The 17,855-nt window shown below is 35.8% G+C and overlaps 1 protein-coding gene across 1 annotated transcript; it reads left to right on the forward strand.

The window, feature by feature from the left end:
* Positions 1-900: 900 nt before the first annotated feature.
* LOC120344755 (polyubiquitin-C-like) lies at positions 901-16,481 on the forward strand. The gene is given in 5 exon segments (XM_078112541.1): positions 901-1,634; positions 3,581-4,015; positions 4,017-4,250; positions 7,295-8,000; positions 14,420-16,481. Coding segments are annotated over 5 exon segments (3,897 nt in total). The 5' UTR covers positions 901-942; the 3' UTR covers positions 16,250-16,481.
* Positions 16,482-17,855: the final 1,374 nt, after the last annotated feature.

Consider the following 17,855-nt stretch of genomic DNA (forward strand, 5'->3'; position numbering starts at 1 on the left):
ATGTACAAAACATGGATCTTTCAACGAGTACCAAGTTTAAGAATCATTAGATCGATATGACGGGGTGACGCTTTCATTGAAGTGGTGCAATCATCATGTTGGTTGGGTTCCGCTTTTTAATCTAACGCCATATCATGTGCCCAAGATCTTTGTTATAACAAAAGAGTGAAAAGTATATTATTCAGGTATGACTTCAGCAAGTGTAGCTTTTATGGGGTATGTTATTATTCTTAGTTATTTTAAGATAAAGCTAACAGACATACGCCTACGCTACGCGTCACCCGCATTCGATACCAGGGTATCAGGAAATCTGTTTGTGAATTCTGGCTATGCGCGCAGTCATCTTGAGCCTATTAAAAATTAAAATACTCCATTGTTCATTTATTTCATGATTGAAATGGAAGTAAAAATTGGACTATGAATATATATCGACTTTTCCCAGTCGTTTTGTAACAATGGGACGGAAACTACCATGTTCGATTAGCGAGGGATCAAATAAATAGGTGTATCATTCTCTCGAAAGGCATTCGTCAAAAATATTGCTCGTTTATCTACACTAGTATTCTGCATACCTAAACTATCTCGTGAATGAAGGAAAATTATTGATATCGTATTTTGATTTCGAGCATGCTAAAATTTCAGTCCCTTTACACCGCAAAATACTTTTGCCTCACGCATCACTTGCCTTAAACAAATGGTATAGGATCATACATGGCAGTATCTATCAAATCTACCTCCCAAAACCGCCGAGTAGATCATGTTCAAATCAACAATGGGGATTCACCAGAATAAATACCTGGCTCATTTTCAAGAATATTTCCACATTTCACGAGAGAGGTACGATATATTTACTCGCATTGTTGGTGTTGTATTATTTGTTCACTTGCTCCTCACGGTGTTCATAACTAAGAAGAATTGGTTGAGTTATCTGATACGCTCAATATGAAAATTTTTGTTGTAATGTTGGACGGTTGGAGAAGAGAAATATCTGTTAACGAGAATACAGAGACAGTTGCCCATCTCAAACAAACTGTTGTGAATGAGTTAAGAAACGAACAGCTTACAGTTGATCAAATTCACCTATTTTTTAAAGAAAGTGAAATAACCAGTGATCGTTTATGGATCAGAGATTGTGGCATCAGGCCAGGCGACACAGTCAATGTTGTTGTCAGACAACGAAACTTCATTCGAATCACTGTGATGCACGAACGTCGACAAATTCCACTTGATGTTGAACATAGCGAACTTGTTCAAAACCTGAAGAAAAAAATTCAAGAACGGGAAGGATTTTCCGTTGATCAGCAAGTTCTTATGTTGCAAGGCAGAGAAATCAACGGGAGATTGAATCATAGTGGAGTTGAAGACGGATCAACTCTACAATTGTATTTCAAAAAAGTTCAAATATTTGTCAGAGATTTTGAAGGCAGATCACATACGTTCGAAGTACATCTGACCGACAAAGTTCAAGATTTCAAAAAGCAAGTCGAAAGAAAAATTGGTGTCACAGCAAGCCAACAGCGTTTAGAATACGCTGGACGACAGCTAATGGATGGCCAAAGACTCATAGATTATGGCATTCAACAAAATTCAACATTGGAGCTGAAAGGTCGACTTCGTGGCGGATAAATTATCAAGTTCTGTTATTCTACTCCCTATTTGCTCTTAAGCGGAGTCTAATTAATTATCTTATACGCTCTTATATCAATATTTTTTAAATGAGCAATTTCATAATGCAATGATTGTAGTGGTGTTATTTTTTCTAATTTAAGATCCTTTTTTTGAAATATAATTTAAGATATCAGCCTTGGCGATAAAACGTCCAGAATGTCTATTCTATAAAATTTCAATTTCTTGCTTTAGTTAACTTAAATTTTCATTATTTTATTTCCTATTATGTATTAGTATAACACTTTACTGGAAAATATTATCAAAGTAGCATTCATTTGTGACGTGTTTTCGATACTCAAGTAATTGATGCAGTTGCATGAGAAGGCGAGGTGACAATGTGTTCATACATTTCCTTTTTTATCTTTTCGTTACTGCTAGTGCATTCCAAATACTTCAAGACATAATAATGTACCGGTGAATTCGTCATGAAATTTCTTCAGTTATCAATACCAACATTTTTGTGCTAAATTTCATTTTGATGTAAATAAAATTCTGTACAGAAAAATATTGTTATTATTGCTGTTAAAGTTGTAGTTTGCACAAAATCCTCAATAGGGCAGAATATTTTATTTTATATAAAAGCTGTTTCGCTTAAAAGTCATTTGTGCCGCATATGATTTACCGTGAATTTAGGTATTGTACAATAGTTATAGTAGTGTGGTTCACGTTCCAAAACCCATACAGTAATAACCAGCGCTTACGCGATATAGAGTCACTTCAAATTAAATGTTTGTATGCTACGCACTTGTGTAGGCGGAGTTCTGAAATTACCCTTCGAACAAATAAAAAGAATAAGTATTTTTTCGCGTGACACAAAGCATGTGTGCACATGTATATATATGTAACCTACAACTGTTCAAATAAGCCTCACCTAATTCAATAATAATTGACACAGACTACAATCTACACAAGATATTATTACATCACCGGGAATTTATATTCGATGTCGGTGCTTCCCCTACAGGTGCGTCTGATCTATTACGGTGCTTCGTCAGTACACCCGAGCTCCACAGCATATCAGTCCTTAGAAAATATATTTAAACCTCATTGACATTGTTTTAAATGGTATTTTTTATACAGAGCATTCCAAAACAACAAGTCCGCGATATAATAATTTGGTCTTCTTCAGGCCAGAGGAGAAAATGTAAACCGAATACCAAGTCACCAATATTGAAACAATCACAAATGTTGGAATATTCAATACAAGCTTTGAATTGAATATATTTCGGTTTATGTGTGTGACGAGTTTGTTTGCTTGAAACTCTGCTGCCCTTATAATACATCATGACACGTCTTTTTGCGTATGTGTGTTTGACTATATAGAAATATTTCTGCGTATTTACTCTCGCATCAGGTGCGACAAAAAATTCGCAAATTTACTAATTAATAGATCGGGTTTAATATGGCAAAATTGGGGTATATATCATTTAATAATGTTTTCAATGAATTTTGGGCACACACACACCACTGCAAATAAATATAACGTATGTATACAATTATTATTCAAGTCTTCACACATTGCAATGTTACGAATTGAGTACAACGTTTAGCTCGTCACTAAAAAACAAGACATGATACTGTTTCAAATATCGTCGTGGCCTTTTGTGATTGGGAGATTTGGATACTAAAACTTAATATACGGATAATATGTTAGATTTAACGAGTCACTCATAAAATGGTTACATTTTTAATGTGACTTTTGTTATAGAATTGACGTGTTTACACCTTTCCATATTTCAATATTGGTAGTTTCCCCTTGACGTTTATGTGGTGATCCACCGTAGGAGAGACTTTTAGCAAGTATATAAATGGAGGCAGATAACGTCGCTGATTATTGTCTGGTTGTATTTAATGTTTGATAGTTCGATTATCTGACCAGTCTTTATTTGAAAAAGAAGTTCAAAAAATCCAGCATGAAAATATTTTTGAAGAAATTAGATGGCTGGAGTAGTGAGGTTATTGTTAATGAGCATACCGAGACAGTCGTGCAACTTAAAAAGACAGCTATCAGAGCATTGGGGAACACTCAACTTACAGATGATCAAATTCAGCTGATTTTCAAAGGGGATCAAATAGTCCAAGAGTATGTTCGAGATTGTGGGATCGAAAATGGGGACACCGTAATGGTTGTCGTCAAAGTAAGAAGTTACATTCGAATTGTAGTCGACATGGACGGTGAAAGAATCCAGCTACATGTTGAAGAAAGCGAATTAGTGGGAAACTTGAAGAGTATGATTCACGACAAGAAAGGCTTTTTGATACATGAGCAAGTTTTGATGTTCAACGGCATGGAAATCGGAAACGGCAGACTAAGCCATTTTCGTGTCTGCGATGGCTCAACAGTTTTTCAAAGCGTTCAACATCACAGTTAAAAATTTTGACGGGAAAAGTCACGCTCTACAAGTGCGCTTAAGTGAATCTGTCGACGATCTCAAAAGCAAGGTGAAACAAAAGACAGGTGTCATGCCAAACCAACAAACGTTGACGCATGAAGGCCGCACCCTGCAAAACCAACGATTTCTTCGAGAATACGGCATCCATGAAAATTCAGTTGTACACTTGGTTGGTCGTCTGCGAGGTGGGTAGATGAAAGACTAACATGACTATCGACCGATGGCAAAACTGTAATGCAAACTCAAATTACGTCACAGCCCTCTATTAGTTTTTTCGGTTCTGGACTAACAAGTAATAACCAGATTTTAAATATATAAGATCATCAAATGCCTTGTTTTACAATTGATTCCTTCTAAATATTCATATATAAATATTCGAAATAAAAGTGATAGAGTCCGAAATACATGCGAGATTGAAAACGTGGAGTGAATAGACTTAAAGTTACTTGTAAGATTCTAGAAAAAATTCCAAAAAATCAATGATAGTTGATTGAATAGTACATTTGAAACTGTGAAGACTTGTTGTGATGGCCAATTAGGCTGAATTTGTTATATACCAAAATATATTTTAACACAAGAGCATATATATATATTCATTGAATAGAGTGAAGTGTTTTTTTTTTCACAACATTTTAGTGACAGATTTTCCATTGTTCAGCACGAAATGCTATTTTGCGAAGTGCTTTTTATAAAAAAAAAAAAAAATAAATAAATAAAATAAAAAAAAACATTGGAGCTGAAAGGTCGGATAATTTATCAAGTTCTTTTTTTTTCCTGTATATTTGCTCTTGCCTAATTAATTATCTTATACGCGCTTAAATCCATTATTTTTTTTTAAATGAACAATTTTAGCAATTTTAATGGAAACGCATTGATTGTGGTGTTTTAATATTATTTTTTCCACTTTGAGAGATTTCAAATAATTTAAGATATTAGCCTTGGTGATATAATGTTCACTATGTCTAAGGAATTTCACTTTGTTGCTACAGCTAACTTAGATTTCCATTATTGTGTTTCCTAATAAAACACTGTACTGCAAAATAATATCAAAGATCGTTCAAGTGTGACTCTCTTTCGATGCTTAAAGTTCTGATACAGTTACATGAGAAGAGGATATGATATTGTGTTCATACATTTCCCTTTTTTGTCTTTTTGTTTCTGCTGGTACATTAAAATGCCCCAAGAAGTGTACCATTATAAAGTGCCGGTGGCCTCACCATAAAATTTCTTCAGTTTTCGGTTCCAATATATATATCTGTGATTGATTTTATTTTGATATAAATAATTATTTTATTATCAGTAAAATTCGGTGAAAAAAAATAATGTTATTTTTGTTGCTGAAGTTATAGATTGCCTGGTGGAATATTTTATTTTATATGAAAGCTGCTGCGTTCAAAAGTTCATTTGAGCCGCATGTGATTCTTCGTGTATTTAGATATTGTACAATAGTTAGTAGCCATATATGAATGTCCTCTCTTGTATTGGGCTGCCATATGGTGAGCAGGTAAGACTTTTAGGGCAGATACGCGCAACATTTATTCTGGTAATCAATGCTATGCTTATGTGAAGACTTGTTCTTAAATGTGTTCAAATGTCTCCACCCTGAATGACATGGTCATAATTGTACCGAGATTTATAAACTAAAATACATCCAGTTATGAGTCGAATATAACCTATAACTCATAATTGCCACCTCATATTCAGGAGTAGTCAAAAACAGATTTTGGCGTATTCGATGTACCGTAATTCATGATTTGAAAATTGATTTCCAAACACAATCTTTTTGTTATTACGAAGTTATTTTGAAGTGTTCTTAAAACATCAATGACAGTCATGTTTATCAAATCGTTGCAATTAAATCGAATTTGAAGTATAGTTTGAAACTAGTTATGACTTATGAGAGTTCACAGCGGAATCCTTCTCTACAACTTGGTGGTAATTTTTGAAATTTCATAAATTTGGTCGTTTTTGTTCGAGTCAAAACTTAATTTGCTCTGCTGTTATTGTCCAGTATAAATCTTAATGCATTGATAAACTAGCTTCTGCAATAACAGTATGCTATGTACTTGTGTAGGCAGCGTTTCGAAATTACCCTTCGAACAAGTGAAAGGATAAAGAATTTCTTGCGTGACACAAAGAATGTGTACACATGTGTATATATATAACCTACAGTGTTAAATAGAATCAAATAGCCTCACCTAATTCAATAATAATAAACACGGACTACAATCAACACCAGATATTGCATCACGGGAATTCTTTTTCGATGTCGGTGCTTCCCCTTTTCAGGTGCGTCTGACCTAATACGGTGCCTCCCTTATTACAGCAAACAGCCAAAGTCGCCAACATATCATTTTTCAGAATTGATATTTAAACCCTATTGTCTCATAGCAATTGTTTTGGTGATATTTATAATACAGATAATTTCAAAGCAGCAAGTCCACAACTAATAAGTTTGGTCTTCCTCAAGTCAGAGGAGAACATGCAGACTGGATACCAAGACACTAATACTGAAGCAATAACAAATGTTGAAATATTTAATAAAAAAGTGTTCATCAACTATCCTTTGGTACATGTGTGTGACGAGTTTGTTTGCCATGCTGCCTTTATAAAACATCACGACACGTCTTTTTGAATTGGAGTTTTGACTATTGAAATATTTCTGCGAATTCAATCTCGCATCGGGTTCGAGTAAAATATTCACAAATTTACTAAATAATAGGTGGGGCTCAATATAGAAAATTCCAATTTCGGGATTTATAGATGGTAATATACCCTTTAATAATGTCTACAGGGAATCTTAAGCACACATTACATTCTTACAAAAAAAAATTGTGTTTACTATATGTGTACAATTATAACTATAGGTATAACTAAAAGGACATGTTGCGGTTTCAAATATCTTCGTGACCTCGTAGTGATTGGTACTGAAACTTAGTACTGCATTGTATACGAATAATATTTTGAATTTGTATAATTGTATTTGTCACTTATAACCTAGATACGTTTTGATATGACTCTTGGCTTGGTATTGACGTGTTTGAATCTTCACACGAGTCGACTTTGGTAACGCCATCGTGACGTTTATGTGGTGATCCACCGTGGCAGAGACTTATAGAAAGTATATAAATAGAGGAGGATAACAATCATGCCTATCGTGTTGTTGTACTTATGCTTGATAGTTCGATTATCCGATCAGTTTTTGATTGAAAAAAGAACTTTAAAAAATTCACCATGAAAATACTTTTGAAGAAATTAGATGGCTGGAGTAATGAGGTTAACGTTAATGAACATACCGAAACAGTCGTGCAACTTAAAAAAACGGTTATCAACGCATTGGGAAACACTCAATTTACAGTTGATCAAATTCAGCTGATTTTTAAAGGGGATAAAATAGTCCAAGAATATGTTCGAGATTGTGGAATCAAACATGGGGACACGGTAATGGTTGTCGTCAAAGAAAGGAGTTTCATTCAAATTGTAGTCGAGGTGAACGGCGAAAGAATTGAGCTACATGTTGAAGAAAGCGAATCAGTAGAAAAAGTAAAGAATATGATTCGCGACAAAAAAGGATTTTCCGTACAAGAGCAAGTTTTGATGTTCAACGGCATAGAAATCGGAAACGGCAGACTAAACCATTTTCGTGTCTGTGACGGCTCAACAGTCGAACTGTTTTTCAAAACGTTCAACATCACAGTTAAAGATTTTAACGGACAAAGTCACGCTCTACAAGTGCGCTTAAGTGAATCTGTTGATGATCTCAAAAGCAAGATGGAACAAAGGACATGTGTCATTCCAAACCAGCAAAGGTTGACACACGAAGGTCGCATCCTGCAAAACCAACGCCTTCTCCGAGAATACGGCATCCATGAAAATTCAGTTGTACACTTGTTTGGTCGTCTACGAGGTGGATGGATGGACTGACATGACTACCCAATAGTGAACTGTAATAGAAACTTAGATTCTTTGTAAGTGTTAACTTGTTACTCACTCAGTATTACGACTCAATGCTCTATAAGCCAGAATATGATTGCATATATTTTTATTGTATTTATTTTTATTTATGTCCACTAGACCAGGGCCGTAATGACCGAATATTTCTTGGTTCTAGCAAGTTCTTGTTAATCGTCTTTTATATCCACATAAACGTACTCTTGGTGGAGTCCTGACATAAAATATGTCAATCTAACACAGTGATTGTTAACAATATGTTATTTGCGAAGACCTTTAAATGTCTGGCGAAAGCTACGGGCCTTCCCAATTCCCATGTAAAACAAATTACTATACTCGGCTCGATAAATGATAAGGTATGCAGAAAGTTGAATTGAAAAAAGATATCAATGAAAATCCCGACTCACAAAGTACAAAACGAAATTTCAAAAATAAGATCATCCGCGGCCTAAGCAATACTTGCTTAATTAACGATTGGTTTATCTCGAAATTTTCACGAATATTTAATCAAAATGAAACGACCTGTAATTATTAATATTGTGTTTACTTTGTGTCTGTCCTTTTAGAACATACTTCTGTGAAATTTATTTTCTGGAAAATATGATGCTAAATGTAAAAAATAAAACTTTATATTGTATTTCTAAAAAGTGAGCTCTGGTGTAAATATTTAACAAGATAATGAAGAAGCGTCCTAAAACAGTCTTCATTGCCATGGTTTAATAGTAAAGGATTAGTAAAAATTGACAATCAAAATGAATCATTGATCATTTATATATGTGTACAAACTAAACGAACTACAATGAACTAATGAAGAGGCATATGCTTTATGTACGTCAATCTATTGGCTCGGAATGTGACGTCACTGCAAGAGAACACGAGTCTGACAAATTGGTGTCATGGTACAAGGAAGTATTACCTTGAACGTTGGATATTCTGCATTTTGATACACTTCACACGTTTCTAAACGATCAATCGATAATACATCTAGCTTGTTGTGATCTGTGAACTAATTAGCTAGTGTTGACAGTCGTTAATATGATACGCCATTTCAGTATATTGGGAATTGCAGCAAAACTAAGGAAATTTTGAAAGAGCTATAACACATTAATCTTCCATTTTTCAAAAAATTGTATCTAACTTTCAGTAGTAGTACTCTTATAGTAGTTATTGCCATTACAAAGTCAAGTCAGTTGGTTTGAATATTTTAATCAGAGAGTTTGCAGTTGGGGATTTCAGCACAAAATTCATTTATGTGAATCATCTGATGAAAGTTTTTGTCATCATAAAATCTTTTCTGATTATTCGCAAAATCAGTGTCGTTCATTTTGGTTGTCAATCTCAAACTTACGTAATGAATTTTGTGAGCAATTTGGTCATATGCAATGATTACACAAATCTATATTTATGCCTCGATATGACATCTACCACGTCAATCCTATTGAATCAGAATACAACGCCAACATATATACGAGATAATGAGACTGACAAATCAATGACATGTTACAAGGAAGTAATAATTATCATTTGAATTATTTCGCATTTTGCTATACGTCATAATCAGTGGTGGGATTCAGCCGGTTCTATAGAACCGTCACACAGAATTTTATGAGATCAGCGAACCGGTTAGCATTACTGGTTACTGTCAATGTTCTGTTTGTAACAGAACCGGCTGAAAGATATGACTTTTTTGAAGGAACCGCCTAACAAAACAAAAAAAAGGAATCCCACCACTGGTCATAATACTAAAGAATATTACTGAACAGGGCTTGATTGTTGGGAACTGAAGATCATGAACAAGCCCTGAGCTAGATTAGCTATATTTGGTTTGATACTTTGACCCAGAATTCCCGATATATTTCGATATGTGACAAAATCGTGAAAGTCCTAGGCAATTTCACTATTGCCGACAGGGAGTATTCATAAGCAAGAAAGTCAGTGGTGGGACTCGCACGAATCTGTTCTCGCAATGTCGTGATAGTCAACGAACCCGTTCTCGACCCGTGATATACATTCATTTTCTAGAATGAGAGAACCTGTTGTTGATGACTTCGATACAAAAGAGAACCCGTTCATAAAATTTCGAATCCCACAACTGAAGAAAGAAGTCATCGTCTAATATACAGATGTTGTGGAATAATGTTTCTCAGCCCTTTTTCAAGTGACACAAATTCATAAAAAATCTGGCTATTCAAGGATACGCGCAAATCATTTTTCCATCACATGTATTTTCAGGTATTGTTATTTGTTTTCCATCAGCGATTTTTTGAAATCGTGGCGTGGCAAAAAAGTAGAGGTTGTAGAGGTATAGAGTATACCCATGAAACGCAACCATACAAAAAAAAGTACCAACCTTTTTCGGTATGCGTGCCAGAATCGATTAAATTCAATGACAAAATTTTCCTACCTGCCACCGAAATTTGTGAGAAGATACTACTGACATTTTTGGAAATATATGCAATAAATCTTGAAGAATTGTTAAAAACTTCCTCCAAACAGTGATATCACAATAAATCAAAATTGAATTTAGTAACCTTAATTAAAAACAGAAAATTTGTTGAAGGCTGTGAGCTCAGCTAGTTGATACACAATAACATATTTCTTTGTGGCCATATGTAATAAAAAGACAAAAGAGTAAACAAAGAATCGTTAACAAACGAAAACGAGGAAACAAACACTTAGTTCTTACAGATGATGCCGACCCTTGGAGCTTTTATTTAACTGAATAGGAAAGATTTGGTTTCCGAGACTCGCGTGTCGGGTAGTTGTGCGAGGGGTTGCCCACTTCTGATGTATAGGCTCTGTAGTGTATAAGACACTTTTGGCAAGCATGTTGGTGTTCATAACGCTCTATGAGAACTAGTTTTGTATAAGCAACTACTTACACTTAAAAGTATGAAGATCCATATAACCTATTCAGTATTTGTTTTGAACTAAGCTTTGTCTAAGAAACTATACAAAAAACGATGTTTGGCGATGATCACCCAAACATTTGCTGTGTCATACATTTGCTGTGTTTACACACACACACCTTTCAAAAATATTGACTAAGAGTTACCTGATTCGTAACAAGTGAATATATTCTTGTCCCTTTTCTTGAATAAACCTGGATATCAATGATTGTTGTTAATTTTGTAATTAATGTCATGGATCACTGTATGGAAATTATTGAAAGGCAACGTTGTTAAAAACTTCATAAGAAATGTTGTGATAGTGGTATACCAGATTCGTTATGCATACTACAATTGCTGATCATCTGAGGGGATTAAGTATATACAATATATAGGCTATAACACACTGCTGACTGTTTACAATATAATATTACTGCTATTAACGTCAAGCAAGTCAGCCTGGTATGAGCAATAGGAACAATCACTCTAAATTTATGTCTGCTTGATTCATTATTTTAATGCCGAGGCAGAATATATTTATCACTAATTATGTGCGAGGGATCATCTGGGCTTAGCCTAATTTCGCCATAATAGCTGGCGTTACTAACAGGATGAATATACAGTATATATTCTAAAATCGCAACGTCACTATACATTTTGGATGATCACATGCCTGTGTGAAACTCGTTTCTCGTGCAATTGACGACATACCGACAACATGATGGACTAGTTAAATATTAACATTCCATCGTAATAAACAACCCATATTTGTTCTGAATGTTCAATCTAGAACCAGATTCTAGAGTCCAAAGGTGGGCAAGGTTTTTGGACCAGGGGCCGAATTTGGCTCATCTAGACTGGCGGGCCATGTAAGTCTGACGTATAAAGTTACATTTTATGAACAATATTTACAGTGTTACAAAAGCGAAAGTGGAAAACAATGAGCCTCGTGCCAAAATCAAACTTATTCGAAATCTCAACAAATTCATTGAGAGCTATTTCAGCTTAAACCTAAAAATCTGGTTTTTGTTTGTTTGTGGCAGCATCAGGCGGGCCAGATTGAATTATCCAACGGGCCGGATTTAAAAAAAATTGAATCCCACCACTGGTTTTATCCCTTTGTGTATATTAAAAACCTTTCTATCAGTAAATACTTCTAATTGGGCCGGACAGCAAGTGTACAACAGATTGCCTGTAACATATTAGTGTTGAATTATCGGAGTTACAAAATCCCATTATAGCCTAAACATTGTACAAATATCTCTTTTTCGCTATGCTGCATTTTCTTAGTATCAATATATATAGATAACTTGGTAGCAGCCTGCTGAAATTTTAGGTGTTGCTTAAAATTAATTTTGAACCGCTTTTTCGTGAAAAAAGTCTCTTTGTCCCTGTGAATGCGCACGTAACAATTTGAGAAATAATTTATAACTACTCGCTTGGTTTGACTCATTCGTCAGCTGAGATACTGAGCAACATCTTTATATGTTCCCTTAGTTCAATGTTTATCAGAATTACTGCTTAACCTTTTCACTTCGTACTACAAACAATTCCGATGTCGGAAACATTTAATGAAATTACTGCCAAAATTTTTATTTATATATAACATAATCAAAAAGAAAAACGAGAATATCGGTCGGAGACCGAAGACTTATCGATCTTAGATCGGTAATTAGTCAATAACTCGCTAATTATACGCATAATTAACCCAAAATCAATAGGCTTCTGGTCCGAGGTAAGATGCATTCACATGCAAAATTTGGAGCAGATTCAACCACGCGTTCGTGAGATATCGCGTTCATCTAACAGACACACAGACAGACATACATACATACAGACAAATACCTATCAATATACTTACCGATCTTAAGATCGATAAGTAACAACTTAATTTACTATACCTCTAGCGTAGTGTAAAAAATACACAACACAAATGTACAGGACGGATTTTTAGGGAACTTGCCAGAACTTTACACGAGGTTAAATTCACGAGAAATGAATGTATTACATGCGCAATCTCAACTTGTGAGATAGAATATGAATCAGAAAACAAAGTGAGAAAAGTAGTTTAACATTCAATAACACATCTTTGAGCATAAAAATAGCCTCCATACGGTGCTTATTATTGACTGTCATGGCGATTCGTTTTGTCGAATTGACAATGGAGTATAATTGTCTGCGCTTCAAGGGCTGTTAGTCTAAAGTTCTCAACGTTGGTCATGTTTTCTAATTTTGTTAAAATGGGGCCTCAGACGTTCACGCTTTGTAGACTGAATGGATATCAGTTAAAATTATATTTTTGTCCACTGCTCCCGCTGACGTCTAAAGTTGTATATTCATATATTTACAGTGTAACACAACATGTTTTGATGGCTTTGTGTGACTTGGAGCAATTTCGACTTAAGTGCGTAAATCACACAAAGAGAAAGTCATCGTATACATACGGCGGGCGCACACACAGATCGACCGCGGCTTCCACGCGTCAGCTGACACGGAGTTACTTAACCAAACTTGATTTTTACTGCGCCGCGAGTATATAGTTTACTAAATGGCAGTTGTTAGATAGTATAAACATAAGGTGAGGAAAAAATGACTATATCGCTGAATCACCTAGGGACATCAAAGGAATCATTACGAAATTGCCAGCTGTTCTGCGAAATTTCGCTCGATATTTATTTTATTGCGCAAATCACATGACGCGCGGATGAATACGTGTAAGTCTAGAACCTTCCAAAAAGAGAAGAAGGCAAATGAACGAACAAACAAGGAAGTAGTCATGTGATAGTGACGTAACAGGAGATGTATAAAGCTTCTTTGTTCGCATTTTCGTCATTACCCGTTTGTTGATTACAGCGTTAGCTTGCGTCGCTTTTTACGAAGATTATCAAAGTTTTCTAGCCGTTGAAAAGTACATCTGCCACGGTAAGTTATTAATTTTATTGAAACGCTTTCAGCTAGGCTATGTCTTTATGCTAATGTACAGCGCTAAAGGCAAAAGGCTTACGAATGACATTGACTGTCTGCGTCAGTTTCATGAAAATTAAATACTGAAATAAGTCTGTAGTCTGCACAACTGTAAGGAATATCCTACACCGATATCCTCAGGGCTATAATGTCAGAATTTACTACTGTACTATCGTTTCACAAAGTGATCCAATTTTTAAATTTAGAGCTTTCTGGATATTAACATTTTTTTGTAGTTGTGTGTCTCAAGTAACCAAGCACCGTAGCATGAAATTTTTCTGAACTAATCATGTAGCCAAATTCCAATAGTGGAGACTGTCAAGTACGGAAACTTTGTGACAGCATATATTATAGTTAGCTGTATAGTGTAATAGGTTCCAGTTTGCGGTTTAGGACCTCGGAATTTTAGTAAAATTTAGAACTCTGTATAAAGTATCTTACTGTACTGTAGCAGTCAGGCTATAAATGATTTTTCCTTATACGGTCATAAACTTTGAAATCTGGCTTTGTACAGTCATGAATTTTTGTGTTTATTGATAATTTTCATTACAACAGATGCAAATTTTTGTGAAGACTCTCACTGGCAAAACTATCACCTTAGAAGTGGAAGCTTCAGACACCATCGAAAATGTCAAGTCAAAGATTCAAGATAAAGAGGGAATTCCTCCAGATCAGCAAAGATTGATCTTCGCTGGTAAACAGCTTGAAGATGGCCGCACATTGAGTGACTACAACATCCAGAAAGAATCTACACTTCATCTTGTGCTCAGATTGAGAGGAGGAATGCAAATTTTTGTGAAGACTCTCACTGGCAAAACTATTACCCTGGAAGTAGAATCGTCAGACACCATCGAGAATGTAAAATCCAAAATTCAAGACAAAGAAGGAATTCCTCCGGATCAACAGAGATTGATCTTTGCTGGAAAACAGCTTGAAGATGGTCGCACATTGAGCGATTACAACATCCAGAAGGAATCTACCCTTCATCTTGTGCTCAGATTGAGAGGAGGAATGCAGATCTTTGTCAAGACTCTCACTGGCAAGACCATCACCTTGGAAGTGGAAGCATCTGACACCATTGAAAATGTCAAGTCAAAGATTCAAGATAAAGAAGGAATACCTCCAGATCAGCAAAGATTGATCTTCGCTGGTAAACAGCTGGAAGATGGCCGCACATTGAGTGACTACAACATCCAGAAAGAATCTACACTTCATCTTGTGCTCAGATTGAGAGGAGGAATGCAAATTTTTGTCAAGACTCTCACTGGCAAAACTATCACCCTGGAAGTAGAAGCATCGGACACCATCGAGAATGTAAAATCCAAAATTCAAGACAAAGAAGGAATTCCTCCAGATCAACAGAGATTGATCTTTGCTGGAAAACAACTTGAAGATGGTCGCACATTGAGCGATTACAACATCCAGAAGGAATCCACACTTCATCTTGTGCTCAGATTGAGAGGAGGAATGCAGATCTTTGTCAAGACTCTCACTGGCAAGACCATCACCTTGGAAGTGGAAGCATCTGACACCATTGAAAATGTCAAGTCAAAGATTCAAGATAAAGAAGGAATACCTCCAGATCAGCAAAGATTGATCTTCGCTGGTAAACAGCTGGAAGATGGCCGCACATTGAGTGACTACAACATTCAGAAAGAATCTACACTTCATCTTGTGCTAAGATTGAGAGGGGGGATGCAAATTTTTGTCAAGACTCTCACTGGCAAAACTATCACCTTGGAAGTAGAAGCATCAGACACCATCGAGAATGTAAAATCCAAAATACAAGACAAAGAAGGAATTCCTCCAGATCAACAGAGATTGATCTTTGCTGGAAAACAGCTGGAAGATGGCCGCACGTTGAGTGACTACAACATCCAGAAAGAATCTACACTTCATCTTGTGCTCAGATTGAGAGGAGGAATGCAAATTTTTGTCAAGACTCTCACTGGCAAGACCATCACCTTGGAAGTGGAAGCATCAGACACCATTGACAATGTCAAGTCAAAGATTCAAGATAAAGAAGGAATTCCTCCAGATCAGCAAAGATTGATCTTTGCTGGTAAACAGCTTGAAGATGGTCGTACATTGAGCGATTACAACATCCAGAAGGAATCCACACTTCATCTTGTGCTCAGATTGAGAGGAGGAATGCAAATCTTTGTCAAGACTCTCACTGGCAAGACTATTACTTTAGAAGTGGAATCATCCGACACCATTGAGAATGTGAAATCGAAGATTCAGGATAAGGAAGGAATTCCTCCAGATCAGCAAAGATTGATCTTCGCTGGAAAACAGCTCGAAGATGGTCGTACACTTAGCGATTACAACATTCAAAAGGAATCTACTCTCCATCTTGTTTTGCGTCTTCGTGGTGGTTGTTAGTTCAACAGATTTTGATTTTTTGTTTGTCATTGCTTAACACTTAAATATTTTCCTGGTGTCCTATGGTGATAATAATTTTTCACCTCCGTTATCATAATGTATTGTAAATGGCATAGCTTTTGCTATTTTCTAAGACTGAAATTCAATGTTATTGGAGATACACATTCCTTTCGATTTTCAATTACCATTACACTAAATGCTGCATTGGATTAAAATAAATTGTGTAATGTAATCATTTTTTTGCTCTGACTTCACTTTGTAGGAATTGACCCAATTCATTAGATTGATGGTTCAGCGGTTTTCGGCACTCACAAATTATAAAACAATTAATAAGTGAACTAGCATATACCAGTGTTTTTCAATCAGTGATCCGCAGAACACTTGTATTCCATGAATGGCGTTCATGTATTGTTTCACAAATCATCTTGTTTGACGTATTTTAAGATCAAAATTCATCTAGCAGGCGAGGTAGTTAGTTGGTTGAAGATGAGTCTGTTATTGATAATATGTATGTAAAAGGCATATTCTGATTGAAGTAATCCCATATATGTATGTTATTTTCAGCTGCTTGCGGGCTGGGCTGTCTTGCATATTCTATTTGGTATTTCAGCGTTTTGTGGCCTGAACCTGAAAAACTTATTTGTATACTTGTTGCCATGGACAGAGTGTTCTTAAAAATGGGGTTAGAGGGATAGTTTTAAGGCAGGGTAGTCCAACCTTATGGCCGAGGGGTCACATGTAGTTTACGAATAATTGCGCGGCCACTTGACATGGTAGATGTTACAGTTTTCACTACTTCCTCTACAGGTTAATGAAAAACCAAATAAAACCTTCACACCAAAATTATAAAAACAATAAAAATACGAAGATACAGTTAAGTCTATCACACATAGATATTTCAATGTGAAGTTTGGCACTGCTCTTATCCAACACGTTTGGCAATATTCGGTGCGATGGACGATGTAGCGAAGCGAATTTTTCATATGACTGTCAGAAATGAGTGATTGCGCTGGGGATTTGACATGATTCATTCGTGACAAAACTTGCTCGTACAACCAAGTGCTGTCAAATATTGAGGTCATGAAAACTGCTCATTCAAGCTTCACAGAAAGAAAAAAAAAGATTTAAATACATGGCAGACGACCACTTCCCAGTGGTTAAAGTATGTTGCTGTCTCAAGAAGTTTATTGCTTTCATTTGTTTTTAAATTTCATTTTAAACCCATAGGATCTGATATTCCAACCAACATTTTGTTCAAGGGGACACCGTTTTTATTCTAGCGAGCTCGACCACATACGCCAAGACTGTCATCGGTTTTGATTTTACGAACTCGTGCTTCGAGAAAGTCGTGATTTTTTATTATTATGGTACAGCATGCAACACGGTGGTCTAGTAGCGCAGTGTACTTCCAGTGGACAAGGCGTAACAATTTTGCATAAACCGTTCCTGACCTCCACCTGACTCCGTTATTTAAAGATTACCTCACTGCGACAATCTTGTCAATACGAGGAGCTGTCACTGACACTAATATGTCAAACTGTATCAAGTGATTGTGACGTAATTTGTGGATGAATAAGCCAGTTGGGGGTACTGGTAAGATACTTCT

Source organism: Styela clava, chromosome 5 (assembly GCF_964204865.1).
Source record: "Styela clava chromosome 5, kaStyClav1.hap1.2, whole genome shotgun sequence".
NCBI classification, from domain to species: domain Eukaryota; kingdom Metazoa; phylum Chordata; class Ascidiacea; order Stolidobranchia; family Styelidae; genus Styela; species Styela clava.